Here is a 20,825-nt window from a genome sequence, read left to right on the forward strand (position 1 = left end):
GTTACTGTATTTTCTGAAATGGTAATATTCTAGTTTAATTCTCCCTGTCTTTGCTATTTCTTACAGTATTTAAATTCACTTTCCACTTGGTAATAGTCAAATGCTACCATGAAATGTACAAAAGTAAAATTTTTACACAGCTGGATATGCAGTAGAATGAGACAGAAATATACATAGTCAATCCAGGAAAAAAAGAATATAACATGGGATACATGTTGAGAAAATCGGAACAATTTCAGATTAATCAACAATCAACAATTTCGTGTTTGAAAGTTTATCCCTTTAATCGATTCTAGCTCTCAAAACCATATAATTTAAAATACACATGCCAATTCCATCGCATAATCCATATATATGTTGCATTTTGCCTATGAAACCTCCTATGAAACACAACTGCTTACTGTATACCACTGTGAATAGAAAGATAATTCTTGCAATATATATGAAAGATAGTAACACATTCTGAATAATACAGCTTAAACAAAAGAATCAGTTCTAAGTCCTTCCTCTTCCTAAATTCACTGCTATTTGGAATTCACTGTTTATTAAAGCTTGATGGCAACAAAATAGATAACAAAAAGATGAGAACTACTGCTTAGGAGCATATTTTTCTTTGTAAAAAATAAGCCAGAAGCTTCTCTACACTCGTTTAGCTATGTAAATGTCACTTTGTTTCTCCAAGCTTAAAGCTGAGAATAGCTCCAGGGCTTACTTGTGATGCAGAAATGTTCCTGTAATCTACTTAGAAAACATGCAGAACATTAATAGAAACTAGAATCTTGGAACATAAACGTAGCATAAGAAAAATGATAATTACTCTGTGGCTTAACATTTAAAAAGAGAGCTAAGCATTGTACATCAGCATTTTTTTTAATATAAAACAAGTTGCAGCACATAGATGAGCAGGAAGTCGCTCACTTTAGAAACACAAATAATTTTGACATTATCGTGTACAATCTTTTTACACAGAAAAGAGGGGGAATAGGCAGAGATTGAGATTGTTTGAAGGCACCTGTTACCAATCACATCTTTTCATTCGTGTCTTCCCAACCCCTGCAGATACCCCTTCCTTCCCCTCTCCCCAACAAAGCAGTTTTCTCCTTTTATCCACTAAGCTTCCATCCCTGATTAAACACGTACTGCCCTCCCCCTTACGACTCCAAAGCTTTTTATGAGCGTCTGAACTTCCCTCCACCTCTGTTTTTTTGCAGATGGCAGCTGTTGCTACTCTCCAGGTTCCTAAATCCAACATATTGGCTTTCTGTCCTAGGTTATTCCTAGTCAATCTTCTTCAGCATAACTTAATTACAGCTAAGGATAGTATTAGCCAGACTTTAAAGTATGACTAATAATGAAATGCTGAAAACTCATCTGGAATTCTCAAGGTCACTGCTGAGATGGAATTAAAATCTGGGCACAGAGAATTTAGCAGTTAGGGGTAGTCTGCAAAGGCAACACAAAAGTAAGAAGGACAAACTGGTAATATAGAGTGGAATGGTCAAAGTAAGGTAAAGCAGAGATACTTCAGGACCCCGTGCATTTCCACAAAAGAGGGGAAAAAAAAATCTGACTTTTCTTTCACTCTTTTGGGCAAAAAACCAGGATAACTATTGAGAAGTACCAGGATTTTGTGCAGGATACTGACATAAGAGGAATGCAAGAACAGAGGCTACTGGATTCTCAAACACTGTCAACATTAAAATTTTGGAACAATGTCATGGAATCCTGAAATTCATGTGGCCATGTTTCAAATCTAACATTCGTAAGCATTTATGTAAATCCTTGGAAACCTTAGCGTGATCATTTATAGACGCTCTAAAAAAACACTTAGAGCCCTTCACAAACTATGCCTATCCTAATATGACTAATTAGTAACTGTTTCTCCTCTTGGTCATATGGACTCTCTCCAATCTTAAACACACTTGGAAAATGCATTTGGCAACCATTTATCAAAAACTAAAAAATAAATCAGATTTTAACATTTTGAAGATAATGAAATAACTATTTTCTGTTCTTAACTTATGCTACACAATATTGCCTTATGCTGATCTCCTTTTCTTGCATCCCACCACATCCTCTGTTTCCTAGAACAAAATAAGCTAGACCTTTAATCTCACTCACATAAGACCTCTGGCCTGTTGTGAAATTTATCTTTTTTTTTCTCCCAGAAAATATTATATAAAAAATACAAAATATCCATCCTACAGATTAAATAAAAACATTTTAAAATTCACATTTTTAGTTTTCAAGATTTAATCTTTAAGAGACTGGCAGGACATTGGAAAGTGGCCTTTTTCAGGAGACATTGATTAAAAAATGAATGCAAATTCTCAGAATGATACGAAGAGAAAATGTAATTGTTTCTGAAACTGCTTCCAAAATGCAATCAGTTCCTATATAAGAAGATGACTTAGAGAAAAGAGTTAATTTGTTTCTAGTTAGGAAAAATAAACACTAAGGAGATTTTCTTTTCAGGCTTTTGAACTGAGACATGTAAGAAACAAAAGCTGGCTGGGAGTAAGATACTGCATTAGGACACATGAACTCTTAACCTCTTCCACAAATGGGGGAGTTTTGGACAAAACACCGTTTGATTATTGCTTCTGCAAAACAGGGATAGTAATAGTTTTCTGCTTTGTGAGACAGGTGTTCAGCTACAGTGGTGAAGAACACAGAAATATTCAGTTAATAAACAGGATTATTCTGACATATTAATAAGAAACTGTGAAAACCTGGGAAGGAGAAAGAGTAACACGGTGTTAAAGGAAATGCATTAGGTTTACTCATAAATGGTGAGTTAAACATCATATGTGGAATGCTCCTCACCTGCCAACTGGAAAGTAAGTTCAACATAACAGGCGCTCAGGCAATTAGCATTTTAATATTAACCTGGTAGACTATTTTCAGCAAGAACAAGCTCACTAAGAAATTTTTATTTTTTAATATGTTTTAAATAGAATAAGAGCTTGCAATGGTTAACCAATATAAATTTTAACCCGATCTAGCTGAAGATTCCTACCAATTCAGGTACACATATTTAGACAGATTTAACACTCAATTTGAGTGACACAACAATTTCCTGACATAAGCTAAGTGGATTTAAGTAAACAAATAGCAATCAAACTCCATGTGTCTGTAGCCATTTAACTGATTGATATCAACCAGGTTTATTTAAACTACTACATGTTTTCTACTTTGTCCCCTAGCAGACAGCCAGAGCCTGGTTTCTGGTTGCTAACTTCACTTGAAGAGCTCTGGCACAGTAACACATGAATGTGTCAATAAGGCAGGTGACTAGTTCAGCAAGTTTACATTCTATCACTTGTATGCACAGCTGCTAATGTAGGGTGAGTGCACAGATGTGTAAAGCAGACAAAATATCAGCAGGTTGTCATATCTTCTTACCTGGTGTATAATATTCATGGGCTGATAATGAATCATGTCTGCATAAACAATTGCATTGCAGGAAATTAATGGTTATTGTAAACAGCCTGAATTTGCAGCATTTATGTAATAAATGTTATCCTTCTATTTCTTATGACAATGATTTCATAGTATTAGTTTTACTTTTTTAGGTTAAAAATTACTGCATTGCCAGACCACAACACATACTGGTGATTTCAAGCAGTTAAAAATAGTGTAAATGAAGTCCTTTATATTCATACAAACAAAAACTGATCTTAGGATTCGAAGGAACACCTATTAAAAGTCTTCTATTGGTGTCTCTTACACCACTGTCTCTTTTTTAAGATCTCCTACAGTATTTCTATTTGAAACATAAAAAGAACTCCATTTATTCAACTTGCTCTGCTTTTTTTTCCCTCAAACCCCAGTGGAGTATGAACTTCACATTAAAAATATAAACCCCAGCTAGTTAATTTTCAAGATTTTAGAACTCAGTTTCTACACTGTTTGAATTGGAAAAGCTAAAATAGATTTAATTGTGCACATTATTAGTTTTCTTTGTTATGACACATCTGCATCTTAAATTTCTGAAGAAATAGTACAATGCTATACATCAAAGCATAGCAAATTTATAACCTCTTAAATGTAACCTCAGGAAATTATTACTAAAACTTCTTGCCAAACATCTGAGTGCTGACAGACTGCCCTTCCAAGTTTTCATCTGAAGTTTGAAAGCCAATGGATAAAGTCTAGAATTGCGCTTCTGATGTTACAAATGCTAACAACTGCATCAAGCATGAAAGGCAATGGAATTGCCAGGATCACAGAGATCATGGTAAATATTTCTTTTAGCCAAAGACCGACTGTTGGAAAGAAAAAAAACCAAACCAACAAACTAGATAAAAGGAATCATGTATCAAGAGCTTCACCAAAAAGATTGAGTGGATTCATCCCACTTAACTTTAGCACCTAACAGAGAACTGCATTTTCAGTGCCTTTAAGTTATAGATGCCCGTTATATGCACAAAGGAATAACATTTGGATGCAGATAAAGGATGGCACAGAAGCTGGTATTCCACACAGTTTTGGACACAAAATGCCCTCTTTATCACAGGTAAGTAATATTGACATATAAATATTTTTACTTGTTTTTTTTCTTTGTTGGACTCTTTCCAAAGATCATTCAAACTGCAACTTAACAGACAGCAATACACTTTTGTAGGTTTGTTTTTTTTACCAGGTTAGGTTTCTCTTTAGTGATTTGAATGGTCCCACTGGAGCATTAGAAGTGTGTCAGAGCTGGTGGAACAGGAGGACAGAGAAAGAGAATCAGGAGCAAAGGGGTAAGGTAGTGTTATAGCTATTGGGTCAACTCAGGCATGATGCATAATTTCATCTGGATGTATTCTTTGAAGGAACACCTTTCTTACTCGTTCTTCCCTGACTATACAAAGACACGTGGGCAGTAAGTTCCAAAGATGGGGCCAGGACATGCAGTTAATTAGTTAGTGGAAGAATCAAAACTACAAGTTGGTGTTGGTGCGGTTCGGTTATTCGAGTTAAGAGTGTCAACAGCGTGAAGTTCAGCTGATTAAAATGAGAACGGACTCTACAAAGAATAATGCAAAAAAAAACCAAACTGGAGATCTGAAATATCCCTTTTTAAAAAACCCCACACTATTTACTGGAAGATTATTAATGGGAGACCACATTGTTCCTCCAATGTTTTATGCTTTTCTGATGGATCTAGAAAAACAATTAAATAATAATACCTTGACAAAACATAGAAAATATTTTAAAATCAACTGAAAAATATGGCTGCATTAACTTGCTGTCTTGCACTAAGGGGTGTACAAATGGCATCAGAATACATGCACTCCAGACCCTTCTGAGAGCTCAGAGAAAACAAGGGGCACTGGGAAGGCTTTATTATGAACCTCCAACATGACCTCAACATCATCCTAGATATTGCTCATTCATGATAATGCCATTGAACTCCCTCAATAGGGAACTCCCTCAAATAGGGAAGTATGCATTTAACAACATGAAGAATGAAAGAAATTTTATCTTACCAGCTGATTCTCAGTGATCTAAATGAAAAACTAGATTGAACTGTTTTCCACATTAATTTACTAATTAATTCAGACAGAAAAGGAAGAAGCAGGCCAAGAAACAATTCAGAATTTAGGCCAAGAATAGAGTCTGAATAAAACCCCAACCTTCCTCTGGTCTCCTTCATAGGTGGATAGAAGCTTTTAAGGCTTTACATAATCAAATAACTATTTTTCACTTTGATGTCCCACAACAAAATATAAGATTCATCATCAAATTAGACGTCTATATAATTTGAAATAATGAACTATTTTATGACATTAACATTTAGGGTAATTTTTTCCTGTAATAAAAGAGCTCATATAAGAATCCTACAGAAATTCTTCCAAGATTCAAAGTATAACTTTCAACTTTCTTCTTCTAAAATTAAAATCTGTGAAAAGAGATTAATCATGAATGTAAGTTCTTTATTTAAAAAGTGTATAAAATGCTATAATAGTTTCCAAAGCAGCATTATGAATGTAGCTGATATCACAAAGAGATAAAAATTAAAAAACCTTCCAACCCCTGAGACTCTAACATTCCATTAAAAAGAGTTAATACAGTCTGAGACCACACAGGCTGGAATACCTGAAGTCAAAGCTGTGCACCTATTGAAACACGTTGCTGGAAGACAGCATTAAGATCATTTTGGCATTTTGCTTGTACTTTTAGCAGTTACTTTTAACATACTTAAACTTCATTTTATCTTAACTATGAATATCTTAGGTTTATCTATTCAAGAATTCTAATGTTTCTACTTGCAAACATGAGAGCAACAAGGTAATTCCTAACAAGACATGACAGTTTAGTATGTGCAATGACTGAACAAGGCTGATAGTAACCCTGTTACATGATAGCACGTACCAAACACATAAACACATAATTCATCTTTTTTTTTCGAAGTGTATGGATCTGTATTTACAGGTTGCCTGTCAGTTTCATTTAAAATTGCAATCTGTTTAAATGCAGTTAACCCTTTACTAACCTGACGCAAGAAAATTTGTATTCTTTATTTCTGTCAGCAAGGATAATTACTGAAAAATTGTGATGTTACTGCAAATTTAAATCTTTTATTAAGATGGCAAAGAAGTATAGTCAAAGACTAACTCACTATCCTGTACAAAGATTTCAATACATGAGATAACTGCCTTTTAGAGAAATTCATGAAGTGTAAAACTACTGGAAGAAGTTTGCATTAGAAGTAAAAAATAAAAGGCTGCATTAGGAATAAACAGAATTGACAAAAGTTAAAATTACACACAAACACAAAAGCTACCTGTTCTTTTCCAACATTTTCCTGAAACAATTTTAACTACTATTTTGTTTCTCAGGAGATTTTTTTTGTGTGTTGTACTGGCATTTCATAGTGTTCTTCCCTCAAACATGCAATTTCTAATGTTCCTTTTTCATATTTTTTATTCATATTCTTTTCTGCAGAGGTATCTTTAAAAAACATTATCACTGTTTGACAAAACCAGTTTGACTAGTATGTCCTATTTTTAATAGATGTAAAAAGAAATTTCAGAAAACAGTACTAATTTTGGAAATATTTAATCAATTATCTTAACATTCAGGGTATGAGAATCATCGAAGAAGTCTGTTTCAGACTCAAGTATTTGCTTTTCTTTTCCAATCAAGCCTTCCTCTGCCAGCCTTCCTTGATTGTTTGACATAGTTTAAAATTTGGAATGGTGAAATGACACAAAGAAGCAAACTGCTGCATATCAGGAATAGTTTATGAGGGTACTTACAGGGGCTAATGTAGTTTGGATGTAAAAAATGTTGCATAGCTTTAAGTTAGAAATGTTATAGTTTTCTTAGAAAACATGGCAAAATTTTTCTTTTATCACTTTCTACTGCTTTTAATCAGCTGCAATGCATCCTCATTGATTTGACACTACTAAAAGTAGGGACCCAAGTGTGATTGCTTTGTAAGCATAACTAGTTGGCAGCACCCCTGGTTGGGAAAGAAAGAGTAGGAACAGGAAATTTTGAAAGAAATTAATTTGAAAGTAGGCCAAGGACCTATAATATTGGAAAAAACACTACATGTTTATACAATTACATCATGTTTCCTCAGAGTATTTTTCATATCATTAATATAAGGATATGATAAAGCATTAATATAATGGTAAGGTTTATAAACTATCTAGAAATGTTTAAATCATAGATTAGTTTGGTTTGGAACTCAGCAAACAGAATTAGTAGTTTTCATTTAAGTTGAGGTTCACTTGGATTCAGCTGCCAGTGAAACTGTTTTGTTTTGGTTCTAAAAAAAAGGAGTTTTTTAAGTGCCTGGGAGAGACAAACTAGTTTGGACCAATTAATGGCATGGATTTTGGTTTACTATCTAAGAAGGAAATGCGATGAATAGTATGAAAAGGAGATGAAGGAAAACAATTTTAGAGGTGGAATGAGACTTCAGGAGGCGGATAGTCAGTTTTCTGTGAAAATAATGTTTTAAACTGAGTGATAATCTGAACTCTGAGAGGATAATTTAGGGGAGTTGTAGCTTCCTTTAAAGGAATCTCTCCATCTTTCTCTTACTGGTAAGAGAAAAGAAAGATGTTGTCAGAGAACTACTGATATGCCTCTACAACCACTTTCTGAACAAGTAAGTGGGTAGCGAGGTCCCATCACTCTGTACCTATAATTTGCACTGTTTTTCCTCATTCCTGATTTGTCAATGTTGTATTTTTTTCTGCAAATCTTTGCCAAATCATTCAGCAGCTCTGGGAGAAGAGTTAATAGCTGCTTAGGTCAGCTTTTGGTTTTATATCTTCAGTACTCTTTAGTGTCAGAAAATTCTGTGGTATTGTTCATATTCTCAGAGTCCTGCAGTAAACTTCATTTATTTTCATCCTTTATTTCAGACATTTAATCTGCAGATTTTCTCTCCTATACCATGACATATTAATCTCTTAAGATTGTTCAAATAAAAATCTTGACAAGAGCCTTTAGGGTTCCTTAAATGGCACAATTTTGCATACTTTTAGATCTGAGAGCATAATCCAGTCCAGTAGCACACTGATTCTTGCTCAGATGAAACTCAGGTAAGTACACAAAAAAGTACCTCGACTATTCTCGGAAATCTGTGTAACTATTGTCTTGTTTCCTCTCCCTAACCCCTATTTTGGAGTTGAAAAGGGATTCAAAAGAGTGTATGGGAAATGAATTGAACAGCGCTTTGGTCCAATGTTTGGCTGGAAGGATTGGGGAGTACAGAGATCCCTGAAGCATACTGTGGCAAATGTAGACCTTGCAGATTACATGTGTATCAATTTCACTGTGTTTATCTAGATTTTGTTAAATGCTTGCAATTGCCAAACACTGTTCAAGGCAAAAAAAAAAAAAAGAACAGAGACAATAAATCATCAGAGAGAATTTAACAACTGAGAGTACAACTGAGACCCTCCCCAGTACCTGACAGCCACGGTCACCTGTGTTGCTGAAAACAACACAGACAAGAAAACCCCAACAAATCAAACCCAAGTAAACAATTTTTTTCTCCATGGTCTAAGAGCCAGTAGCAAAAAAGTGCACTTATGGTAACAATGCTAAAAAAGGAAGATTACCTCACGGTCATTTAGAAGTCTCTCCAAATCTGCTGCCATTTGATTCTTGACACGCAGCAAAGCTGTCTTTTCTTTATTTAAAAGACTGGTAAAAAGAGGATAGGAAATGCAGTAATAGCAACAGATAATCTCTTTTAATCTTGTGTTCTGGCTGAAACATGCATTTTCTAAAGCTAAATACTGGCAACAATAAAAATCTGCTCAAGTAATTGTATCAAATGATCCTTCTCTATGTTCAAGCACTGAAATTTTTATAAATGTGCCCAAATGTACGCACAACTTCTTATTTTAGTCAAACAGAAAAACTATTCAAAGCCTTCATAAAATGCCTTATTTTTTCTCTGAAGGGTAATTTAAATGATTAGAATCTTCTTTTATAATTTCTTGGTTTCTTCTAGGCAAAATGAGATTATTTTATAAGCAAAGTAAGTCTCCTTATACCTACACTTCCATATCAAAATGTGGATTTCTTTGTTGTATTAGTCACTAGCAGTAGCACAGTAGTATAAAGAGTATGAAGTCTCTATGGTACTTTATTTAGAATTCTGAAAATAGCAAATACAAGGAAGAAAAACATACAGCTCTTCTCCCTTTAGCTGTGTAGTTTCTGCAAAAATGGTAAACATATTTTTGTTATTTTAAATATTTTTATTCCAGGATAATGTATGGGATCAAGCTTGTCCTATGAAGTGAGTATGAAAACTGATTTAGCATTGAAGGCATGCCTTTATAGCAGAAGGTAATGTTTAATCATTCTTTGTCTTCAGTTATAGCACATGAACATTTGAAATGTTTAGCATACACATTGTGATTCCAGGCAGCAGTTCTATAATAATTAAATGTATTTTCCTATTTAGCCCCAGCATCAGTTTCTAACATTAAATTTTAGACTAATGCATGCATATACCAGTATATAATCTATTTTGTTAAAACAGCCACAGAGATTTTCTTGGAAGACATGTTATATATGCCATTAACATGACTTAACAAAATACGTTGTACAAGATAAACTGTAACATAAATCAAGAACTATGAAAAATGCAATTCTGCACATGGAATGCAAATATGTAATACTGCAAACAGGTCAGGAGTTCAAAAGCAAATATATTAAAATTTTATAAATGGAGCAATTACATATGTTGCAAACACAAATTATTTAATATTTCCAATATTTGATCCAGAAATGATCAACAAAATAAATCAATCTTTAATTGGCCGTGTATCATCCGCTCATTTCAAATAAGCAACATCATCCTTTGCCCCAGAGATTTTCTGGCAGTTCCTTACAAGCTCTGTATTGTAAATTACGACTGTCAATTCCTTCTAGGCATTCATTAATTCTCAGGAAAAAAAAATGTATCCTTTTGCCAAATTGCTCAATTGTTTCAACTATTTAAAATAAAAGTAATAACATTTTAAAAAATGATAAAAATATTTTAATATTTTCAAGAGTTTTATTTTCTGTCACATTTTTAATCACTATGAAATTGCTGTACCTTCTTTTTCTTGGGTTCATGTGTTGTTACTTACATATCACTTTTTCTTGGATTTCTGTATTTCCTAAGAACATAAACTAATCCTTCTAGAGGCTCAAAAACTTATTAGAGAAGCAATAATACAAGTTTCTCTAAGACTTAAGTAGTGTACTGAATAAGCATAATCATTAATGTTCAGGACTGAACCAGAAGTTAATGTTTGAGGTTCAGTTTTATCTACAGAATATAACCTATTCTACTTATACTGCTTACACCTTCTGAAATAATATGATGTAAGTGATCAATGTAGAGCAGTTCTAATTTTCTTTTTTTATAGTAAAATATAGGACATAGACTACTATATGATTCAGTAGCACTTCATGTGTTTTCTTTCATACACATTCACATAGAATTACCAAAGCATATGCAGACTTAGAATTTCGTAGTTCTGCAATACTTGTGCTTTTTCATCATTGCAGATAGCAGGGAATAATTGATGTGCTCATGAAAGAATATTGAAAGAGGCATATACACATTTAACAGAGTGAGAAAATAGTTACCAGACAGAATGATAATATATGACAAGGTTAAACAGAAATACCTTCAAAAGTTGCATCTTGGGAAGAAGACTGACCATTTCAGTTTCTGGTTTAAAATGTTCTGAACCAACATCTTGGATAGCAGCAAAGAGATTCTAGGTACCTACCTTACACTCCCAGTGAAGAGTAGTTTAACCTAGTCCAGGTTTAACCGGCAGTGTTACAAATCAGAGAGCAGCATTACAATTTGTTTTAGCTGACCTAAGTGAGAACTGTTGAAGGATCATCCTTCCCTTGCCACATCATGGTAACCTACTCTTTCTGTTGGTACTAGACACTTTGTCACCACATAAGAAGGTCCTTCACTGATCTGGATGGACAGTGGCATCTTTTTAAAGGTTATTTTTCACATAGATCACCAAAATAACTTGATTTGCCATGTACAGTGGAGACCTACAGCTGAAGGCAAGGATGAGCTGCTCCATTTGGTGATGGAGTGCCTCAAGTGTCTTGCTATGATTCTGAAGCCACCATCTATGAGTCTAGGCAAACCAGCTTCTAACACTAGAGCTCAAGGGTTGTAACTTCCATCTAAAAAGATGGAACCATGATGTGCCCCACAGTGCTGGTCACTGATGGCCTCATCCTCAATGTGGAGAAGGTGTCTGTTGTGAGATATCACAGAACTGTGGCCTGAAAAGTCCAGGTTAGAGAACTGAAAAGCAGTGCAGGCAGGTCCTGCTTTTTCTTTGTGCTTTCCAGAAGGAACCAAATTGTCTGGAAGGACATCTAGTTTCATTCCATCATGCTTTTAAAGCCTAGCCAGGTATGAACCCAGGTACCAGGAATGCAGGCTCACCATAAAATACGCTTGTCATATGCATACACATTCCTCATAGCAACCACTGGCTTGTTTTGTCTTGCTTCACTCAGGATCTAAAGCCATGGTAGCCTGGATATTTTATGTAAGACATTTCTAGGTAACATGATTTTTCTGGAGAATAGATACTAACATTTCCCAGTTTCAGCCTTATAAACTCTTTTCAATTTGGGCAACTAAACCATTTTTAAGGTTGAAGTGTAAATAAATTATTTACTATCCTGTTCAGAAGCTTCTATAATTAGATATTCTGAATAATATGTTTATGCTGGACACACAAAATAGACATGGGTTTATATAGTACTGGATTTTTTATTACTTCTACTCAGTTTGGAAAAAAAAAGTATGTTTCTTTTTCAGTGAACTGTGTACTCCAGATGCTCTAAGTAATGGATTGTGCCTTTCTGTTTATTTGCCCTTACAGCATGAAGTTGAATAGTCTAATATTAGGTTTTTTTTTCATTTTATATTCAGATATAGTATTACCATTGAAAAAAAATTGAAATACAAATAGTATATGTAAAGGTTTTTACATATAACTGAATATATAAAATAGCCATATAGTGAAGGTAGCCCTTGTCTGCAAATTACAGATGAATAGCTCAAAGCAGGTAGTTAATTATTAGTCTAGGTCAAATTTTGTTCTTAAGTCACATAGTTAGAAAGAGAGGTATAAGATATTTTCCAAACAAGAGTTCCTTACAAAAGAGAATACATGACAAATCAGTGATCTCTCATTGTGCAGCTAAATAACCACAGTTCAGATTTTTAAACAGATTTAGGAGAGTATTGCTTAATGATTTTAACTGGAATGTTTCAGGAGGCTTAAAAACCTATCCATGAAGTGTTCAACTTAAAATTACTTTTTCAAACTGCAAAAAAAAAAACAACAACGCAAACAACTTTTAAAATGTTGTATTACAGGTCAGAAAATGAATAAAAAAGGACATATTTCTACAAATTTTGCTTGGAGCATTTCTCTGGTAAGCTGCAGTACTATTGGAATAGATGGTGCATATTTCATAGAATGGTAATGTTCTCATAAAAAGCTCATTGCCCATTCTTTGATGGGAAAAACTCATCTAACACTCTATGTCAAGCTTTATGTTTGGATGGCAATTAGAGAACCCAAAATGTTTAGGTAAGGAACATTTCAGTACAAAGCTTCTTAGTGAGCAAAATCCTTATATGGCTTCTGGATTTTCCACACAGTTAAGGCTTTTGAGTATTGCTTTTGCATAAGTGAACCTCTTTTAAAACCAGCCATTGGTACCGAGAAATTTGAGTAACTGCATTTAAAATAAATACCCTCTCTTTATGAATGAAGTCCTGTTAACATCTCCAGTTATTTATAAACCTAGATGTTATTAGCAGAAAATTATGTACTAAAACTACAATTACTTCACTACATACATAAGAATGAAACTCAGAGATTTGTTTTCCCACAGCATGACATAGTTACAAGCATTTCTTTTCAAAAGGAGTGCTAAATGTGATGTTTTCGTTTCTGGCTAAAGAACTGTATGCTAGAGAGATTTCTTTATAGCAGCAAGGAGTCATCCTCACACACAGCACTGCTCTTATTAAGCATCACTACTTCCTTTTATTAACGAGAGTGCTATGTGGTCTAATATAAATAAGAAGTTACTTAACAGAGTATTTTGAGATATGCAGACCACCTATAAATGCATCCTGCAGATGCCCTGTCACTAAAGACCAAGGTTTTGTATCCGAAACATATCTGCAGGTGCATGGCTCAGTTCAGAAGCACACAAAGTGTTCTGCTCCCAGAGCCAAGTCCTCTTGGAGGCCAAGTGCCAGCACAGCCCTTGGCCTGCCCGGGAGAATCCTAAAGGGATGGGAATGAGAGTGGGAGTGAACACCATATGTGGGCAACACCTGACAGAGCCTCCTTATCCTAAACAACCTCTCCTTCTCCTTGAGTGGTAATATGCTTGTGCCTTCACTTTTGAACCTCAGCAGCGGTATAAGCACACCTTTAATAACCTGGCAGTGGGTCCCTAAGTTGTTCATGCAGATCCCAGCAATGGCAGCAGCCCATTTATCAGCATTTACCCCAACCAAAACAGCTCTTGCAGCTCTTATGAAGGTATGGCTAAAGATCCACGTGTCCAGAAAGGACACACTTCTCAGCAAGCCAACAAAGTATCTCCAGGTCTGCTGGATACACTACGTTAATTCTGTCTGATAAGTATTCTGGTTGTTTCTCTCCTTTCAGTGAGAAGTTGAATGGTGCTTTGAGCGACTTGATCTAGTGGAAGATGTCCTTACTCATGGCAGGAAGGTATAACTAGATGATCTTTAAAGGTTCCTTCCACTCCAAACCACTCTGTGATTCAGTCTGATAGCTACTCACACAGGCAACCTTGAGCACCACTTGAACAGTCCTTCCAAGTGAGGAAGATATTTTGACATGAAGGCTCTGAAAGACAGCCTTAGCTCTACAGGCGTGACAATTAAGGATGAAGGCAGGTAAGCTGCTCTAGTTGAAGTGAACTTGATGCTAGTTGAAGTGAAGACCATGCTGGAAAGAGACTTAGATGGGTCTGCCGGACTTGTCAAAAATACTATATCAAAATTATCTGCCTGAATCTTTCCCATTCCTCTTGCAGAAATAACTGCTGTCAGAAATGACACTTTAATAGAATTATGAGTGTGGAGAATACTGAACACATCTGTTGCCTGTTAAGGGACCATTATATACATGAATTTAGGCTATTTTGTGAAAAATTGATAAAGATACCGACCAAGAACATCCAAAATGAGATTTCTGTCATAGATAGCTTTCCTTGTGCTTGTCTTCCTGTTCTGCTGATTCAACATCTGCTGTTGAACAACATTCTGTTTTATCACAGAAACTCACATCCAGTACAGCCAACAAACTTCTCAATAGACATGGAAGTACCAAGTGCTGCAGGTTGCTGCAAAACATTTAGAGGTTGCAATAAAATACTGACTCATCATCCTGGGAAATCTGCTGGAACCTAATCACCCCAGGAGTATGTTCTAAAAAGACTATTGGCCATGATCACTGTGTATAGGAGGCAATTATGGATTAAGACTAAAAAAGTAAATTCACTTGCAAATAAGTCCTTGCTGATCCCTCCACACTCAAGTTAAGTGGGGAGTGATAGAGAACACTGGCACTGATAACACAGATGTGCCTGTTCTGCTTGGGGAATCCATGATTTACATAATGTTCTCTTTTGATGAGCAGATGAGATAAAAACACAACATAAAAAGAACACTCTTCCACCACTGAATCTGCACACTAAATAAGAAGGAAGGAAAATTATGATCAAGCATGGAGCAGCTGTAAGGATAAATTAAGTCTTGATTCTCAGGGTGCAGGCATTATCAACAGTACATTAATTTGTCTCCAATCTGGTACTCAAATATGAGATTAAAAAAATTATGCACCCAAAAAAATCACCAGTGTTTTTGAAGGTCCATCTGAAAACAAGAATTGAAGCACTATTTTTCCTTTAGCTGGTTTTTGTGAAATTGCTGTTTAGAAAAAAAACTAATGCATTATTGTACTTCAACTTTTAAAAAATAATGTACCTTGTGTAACTGTAGCACAAATTAAACCTCAGATTAGAGGCTGCTGCAGAATTGCAGTATTATTAACTATTAATCACAGGTAATGGTTGAAAGAACAATTTCATTTTTAAATGGTTTTACAAATATTAAAATTTTCCTTCAGCTCTGAGATACAGAGAGACCAGGCTTTATAAACCATGTTTAGTGTTTTCACTAATACTTTTCTAATAGCACCGACATTATCTGCAGAATTTAAGGCTCTCCTTGAGGAGTATTAAATCTGAACTCATCCTCTCAAAAATATTCCATGCACAAACCAACAAAATGCTGTTTAATAAACTAAGAGGGATAGGAATAGTGGGCTAAATCTTTTGATCCAGCAGAGCTTCACTTGGCATATATTTGGTAGGATTATCATTAATTTACTTAAATCCCATTCTGATTCAGTTCTCGAATAGCTGAGAGTAATCTGAAATCACCTAAGGGATATTTTAATTTAAAACTGTCATCAGCAGATTCCAAAAGGTTATCCTCATGACAAGAAATTTCTTGAATGTAATGTTTCTCTGGATAGAAATCCCTACCTCTAACCTTCCTCTCACTTATTGGAAAGCAAAGGACCAACATAATCAATTTCATCCCAGATTATGATTTCTCATGTATGCCAGGGAATACCAGCTAACAATTTAGCACCTTTGTTTTAAATGTGGAGTTATGAACAGCAAAATTAAGGACTACTAATATGCACCGAAAGCCCTAAGACATTAGGTTGTCCGCAAGAATTTCTCTGGCCTATGAAACTGGGCAAGCTTGTGATAGTGGAGTAAGAGCTATTTTCAGTTTAGAAGGAATACTGGAAACTACCCGGAAAAAAAATTAACCAAAATAACTGATGTACAAAGTAAATGTTACTTTTTTTTTGCTCTAGTATTTTTTTTGTCAGGCCACACTTTCATTTACAGAAACATAGACTAATGCTGAGCACACTCCCGCTCCCCACAGTGGAGTACTGCTGGTATGTTTACCATGAATGCTCACACTGTAGGGCAGATTAATTTTCTTTCTTAACCTGAGTCCCTTTAAAATAAAAAAAAATTCCTTTACAGGAATGGAGAGTAATAGTCATCTCTAAGAAATAATTCACTCCACCCAAAATCTGAATTGCTTTTTGGAGATGTCACTTCCTCCATGAACTATTAAGGAAAGTTGACCTAAGTCTCTGATTTAGGTACCTTAGTTTGTAAGGTAAATTTAAGAAGAATATCTAAGCATACAGATTATTGGCAATGAGCCATTTAACTTGAGAAAATCAATGTTAACAACACATTTAAGTTCTTTTAGATTTTAAAGCATGAAACACACACTTTCAGAAATGACCTCACCTATGCATTCCCCTTCTATCTTCCTTTTGAGAGACTTTTGAACTACTTTGTGAATAACAAAAACATTCCATTATTATTGCCATAATCTAAAAATTTGTGACCAATTCTTTGATACTTTTCACAAATGGAAAGTAAGACACTGTATATAGAGAACACTGGGATTTTTCATTTTCTGGAAAAATATAATTTATCTTTGAGGTGTTTCTTATAATGTAACAAGTCTAGGAAAATATCAAAACCACTTGATTCTGGAATTAAAAAAGGTCTATTCTTATTGAATCAAAATGAAGCTCAGTGAAAAATATCTTGTCAGGAACTTTGAATTAGTATTTCAGTTTATTTATAAACTTATTGATTCATATATAGATTTGCTTGGATAATAAGCATTTTTAGGCATTTTTTAGCATCCAAAAACCATCAAACCATCAAAACACTCTGAATAGATACATATGTATGACAGTATGTAAGATTAAGTATTAGCTAGGGTGAATCCTGTTTTATTTTAATTGCTTCAGTAGATTAGTGGAAAATCCTGTATTTTTCATGTAATTGCTTCATAACAGAATCACATTAATGTCTTCTAATAGTTACTGTTTGCTATTCCTAAACCAAGATGCCACATAAAACACCGAATACTTAAAATGCTAATTCTTCTGTAGAGCAGTGGGACTTGGCTATCAACTTCCTTGAAAATCAAGGGATATATTATTTTGTAACAGCTTACCTGGGAATCATGTGTTAGGGAAGTTGCTCAGTGGTTAGAGAGCTCTGACAGATGGATACAGCAGCAAATCAGAGAGTCTCCATGAGAGCATATGCTCTAATTTTGGCTGAAATACCCTTTACTGGTGGACTATGCTATTATAATTTTTCTCCAACTTTTTTCTTGATTTTTACTTGATTTGTACAACTAGTGTGTCATTCTTTCCTTTTAGTCTTCTGAACTCTTCTCTACTTCACGAGAGCTCTTCTCAACTCCAAACTCACTTTAAACCTGTCACAGCTACTTTTCCAAAACTAAAGTACTTTTTCTGACATTGTGAGAGAAATAACAAGTGCTACAGTTGCAGCATGAGGACTGGAGTTGGTCAGTGATGGAGTGTTAACATCTCAACTTTGTGGACAATAGCACAATTTTTTTCTAATGATAAAAATATAAGTGTTTTTACCTTCAGTTTAAGAGAAAATAAAACAAGAATCAGTGATTTTAATTACCTGACATCTTTTTCAAGTTGTGTAATATGTTCTTTCTGTAGACTTATTTGAGAATCTCTCTGTTGCACAGTTTCAATGAGGTATTTGTATGGCTGTTGTGCTTGGTTCAACAAAGAATTTGCTCTGTCAAGCTGCAAAAAAAAGGTGTAACCACCAAAATTTTTTTAACTTATAAAGCACAATTACTTGATTAGTACTGAATTATTATTGGATATTATTGGTTTTTACCAATTGCATATTAATATAAACTCCTAGCCTTTTATTACATACACAAAAAAGGAAACATACCACCTTCAAATTGATTACTACTAGTGCATTATCTTCACACTTTTCTGTTCTAATTGTGTGCTATTTTCACTGCAATAATGATACCACTCTCTACACTTCCCTAATCTGCATTTTCAAGGGTTTTAATGTAACAGCTTTTGTTGATTAAAAAAAGTAGAGTCAATGCCTCTGTTTATGGTCTTACTGACTTACTGTGGTCTTTTCCTCCCTCCTTTAAAAAGCTGAAGAGGTTGCATAATAAATACTGCACTTAAGTAGCAGTATTTGAGCCAAGTTCAAACCAAAAGCTGAAAAAATCACTTTTGCATCAGCTTTTTATCAATGTTCTTGACTTCATCTGGATGACTGAACAAACTGTCAGTGGAAAGAAAAATAATGGGCTACTTAAGCATGCTGCAGTCTACAGGATCCCTGATTTGTTCTGACATTAAAAAAAATCATGTAAAGAAAGCAAAAAGAAGTTTTAGAACTTTACACAAAAAACCAATGTTTAACTTTGTACTGGATTGTATTGTGATTTAATCTATACAATTATATGGTAAAAGATCAAAAATTTAATGCCAGGATAAAAATGAGCTTAAGATGCTCCTGCGGAAAGTTGCAGGAATTTGAACTAAGGTCAGTGATATTGAATCTTTCATCAGCAAAGCAAGTATAAAACTACTGTGGGTAAGGAACATATTGAAATGAAACAGAAAAATTTAAGGCAAAGAATAGTGATATGGAAGAATACCAAGGAAAACAATGGATTCACCAATTCCCAGATGTCTTCCAAGTAAAAACCCGAAAGAATATATTTTAGTCAAATAGAAACTACAATGATACACCCAAGAATATATAACAAATTAGAGTATTGGTTAAAAAATCCCCAAACTTCACTGCTCATGTATCTTTCACTGAAATGATCTATATAAACATATATAAACACATAAAATTTATAAAATTCAACTAATTTACAAATATGTAGAAATTCAAATATTTTCACTCTGTTAAGTACTTGGGTGTAGTAATTCTAATTTGTAATTACTGTGGCTTTAAAAATCAAACTGTTAAACACATTCCTGAAATAGTAAGCCTACAAATTACATATGGTGGCATCATCTAATAGAAAACTTAGTTATCCTTTCATTCCTATGAGAAAAATTAAAAGACAATTAAAAGATTTTTTAAAAAATTAGTTTGCCCTAATTCTGGGGGCCTTTCAAGCTGAGGTTTGTTAAATATCTTCAAAAGTGATTTAACAGAAGAGCTGTGTAAGAAGTAGTGATGCATTCATTGAACAATTAAGTATCAAACAGAACAAACTAGCTTGGCTGGCTGTTCTTCTGTTCAGAAATCAAAACGTTGTCTGTCTGGTTCACATTCTTGTTTAGCCTGTAAAGTAATCCTCCTTTCAATATTAGTTGCAAAACACAATATAAACTTCTTTGAAAACTTCTATCACAGAATTTTGGTTAATTATGAAGCCATTTTTAAAAAATCAAATACATAAAAAACGCTGTTTAGAAAATATTTCGTTTTATGAACAGCTGTTCTGCAATGTTTCTACATATTTGAATTTTTGTGTAATAATGATTTACCTCTTGTGAAATCTGTATTACTTGTTCCTTCTGATGTTCCAGATCTTTCACAAGCAACGAGTTTTGCTTTTCTAGCTGCAGCAATCTTCTTGCCAAGTGAACACTGTGCCAGTAAAAAGCAAGCTCAACTTGAATTTTTTCCAAAATAGGCAAAAGAAATTCTAACATTTATGCTTCAGGATTTGATTGCCTTAATTTTTCACCAATGCTTAAATATTAACATACATAAACTACATAGTTAAACATGCTGCATGGTCAAAGTTAGAAAAACAGTGAAAATATTACAAAATGTAACGGAACTAAAACAGCATTCCCATAGTTATGTTATTGTAATACTTTATGCATAGTAATTCCAATTTGTCCAATACTACACAACTGTAGAAATACTGTCAAAATCCTTCATCTAATTATGATTATTTACTTTTTAGCAACTTTACAGACTCACTTTAATTCTAACTTAAATAAGTGTTTAAAGATGCTCATTAATATATGTTTTGCAGCAAAACACTGAAAATGTAGTATTTCATCACTTTCAAAAGAGAGGCAAAATTGCTTTGCCTGACATTTAATATGCTAAATAATTTAATATTATTGCCCATTTTGTTTTAAATAAACTCTTATGTGGAGTCACAGATTAACTTTGAAGAGAAAGGATTATTGAGTTCCTTAAACAACCTAGTTAAAAAATTAGATCCTCAACCTCTTTCAAGGTTTATGTCCAGAATCAAAGAGTTTTGAATCTACTCAAGAGCACAGGTCCATGGGCAGCAAAGTGAAGATTCAATATGCACTGCAGAGCCTACTAGCAGACATCTAACCTAGTCCTCC

General features: G+C 34.3%; 1 protein-coding gene across 3 annotated transcripts in view; it reads right to left on the reverse strand.

Annotated features, from left to right (window-relative positions):
- PIBF1 (progesterone immunomodulatory binding factor 1) overlaps nucleotides 1–20,825 on the reverse strand; it is a 107,538-nt gene that overhangs the window by 12,911 nt on the left and 73,802 nt on the right. For all 3 annotated transcript variants that reach the window (XM_030961303.1, XM_030961312.1, XM_030961295.1), the window contains exons 14-16: nucleotides 19,998–20,100; nucleotides 18,130–18,260; nucleotides 9,075–9,159 (exon numbers count right to left, since the gene is read on the reverse strand). In XM_030961303.1, coding sequence (XP_030817163.1) covers nucleotides 9,075–9,159; nucleotides 18,130–18,260; nucleotides 19,998–20,100 — 319 coding nt within the window. The remainder of the gene's footprint in view (nucleotides 1–9,074; nucleotides 9,160–18,129; nucleotides 18,261–19,997; nucleotides 20,101–20,825) is intronic.

The sequence above is a fragment of the Camarhynchus parvulus genome, chromosome 1, assembly GCF_901933205.1.
Source record: "Camarhynchus parvulus chromosome 1, STF_HiC, whole genome shotgun sequence".
In the NCBI taxonomy this organism is placed as follows: Eukaryota; Metazoa; Chordata; class Aves; order Passeriformes; family Thraupidae; genus Camarhynchus; species Camarhynchus parvulus.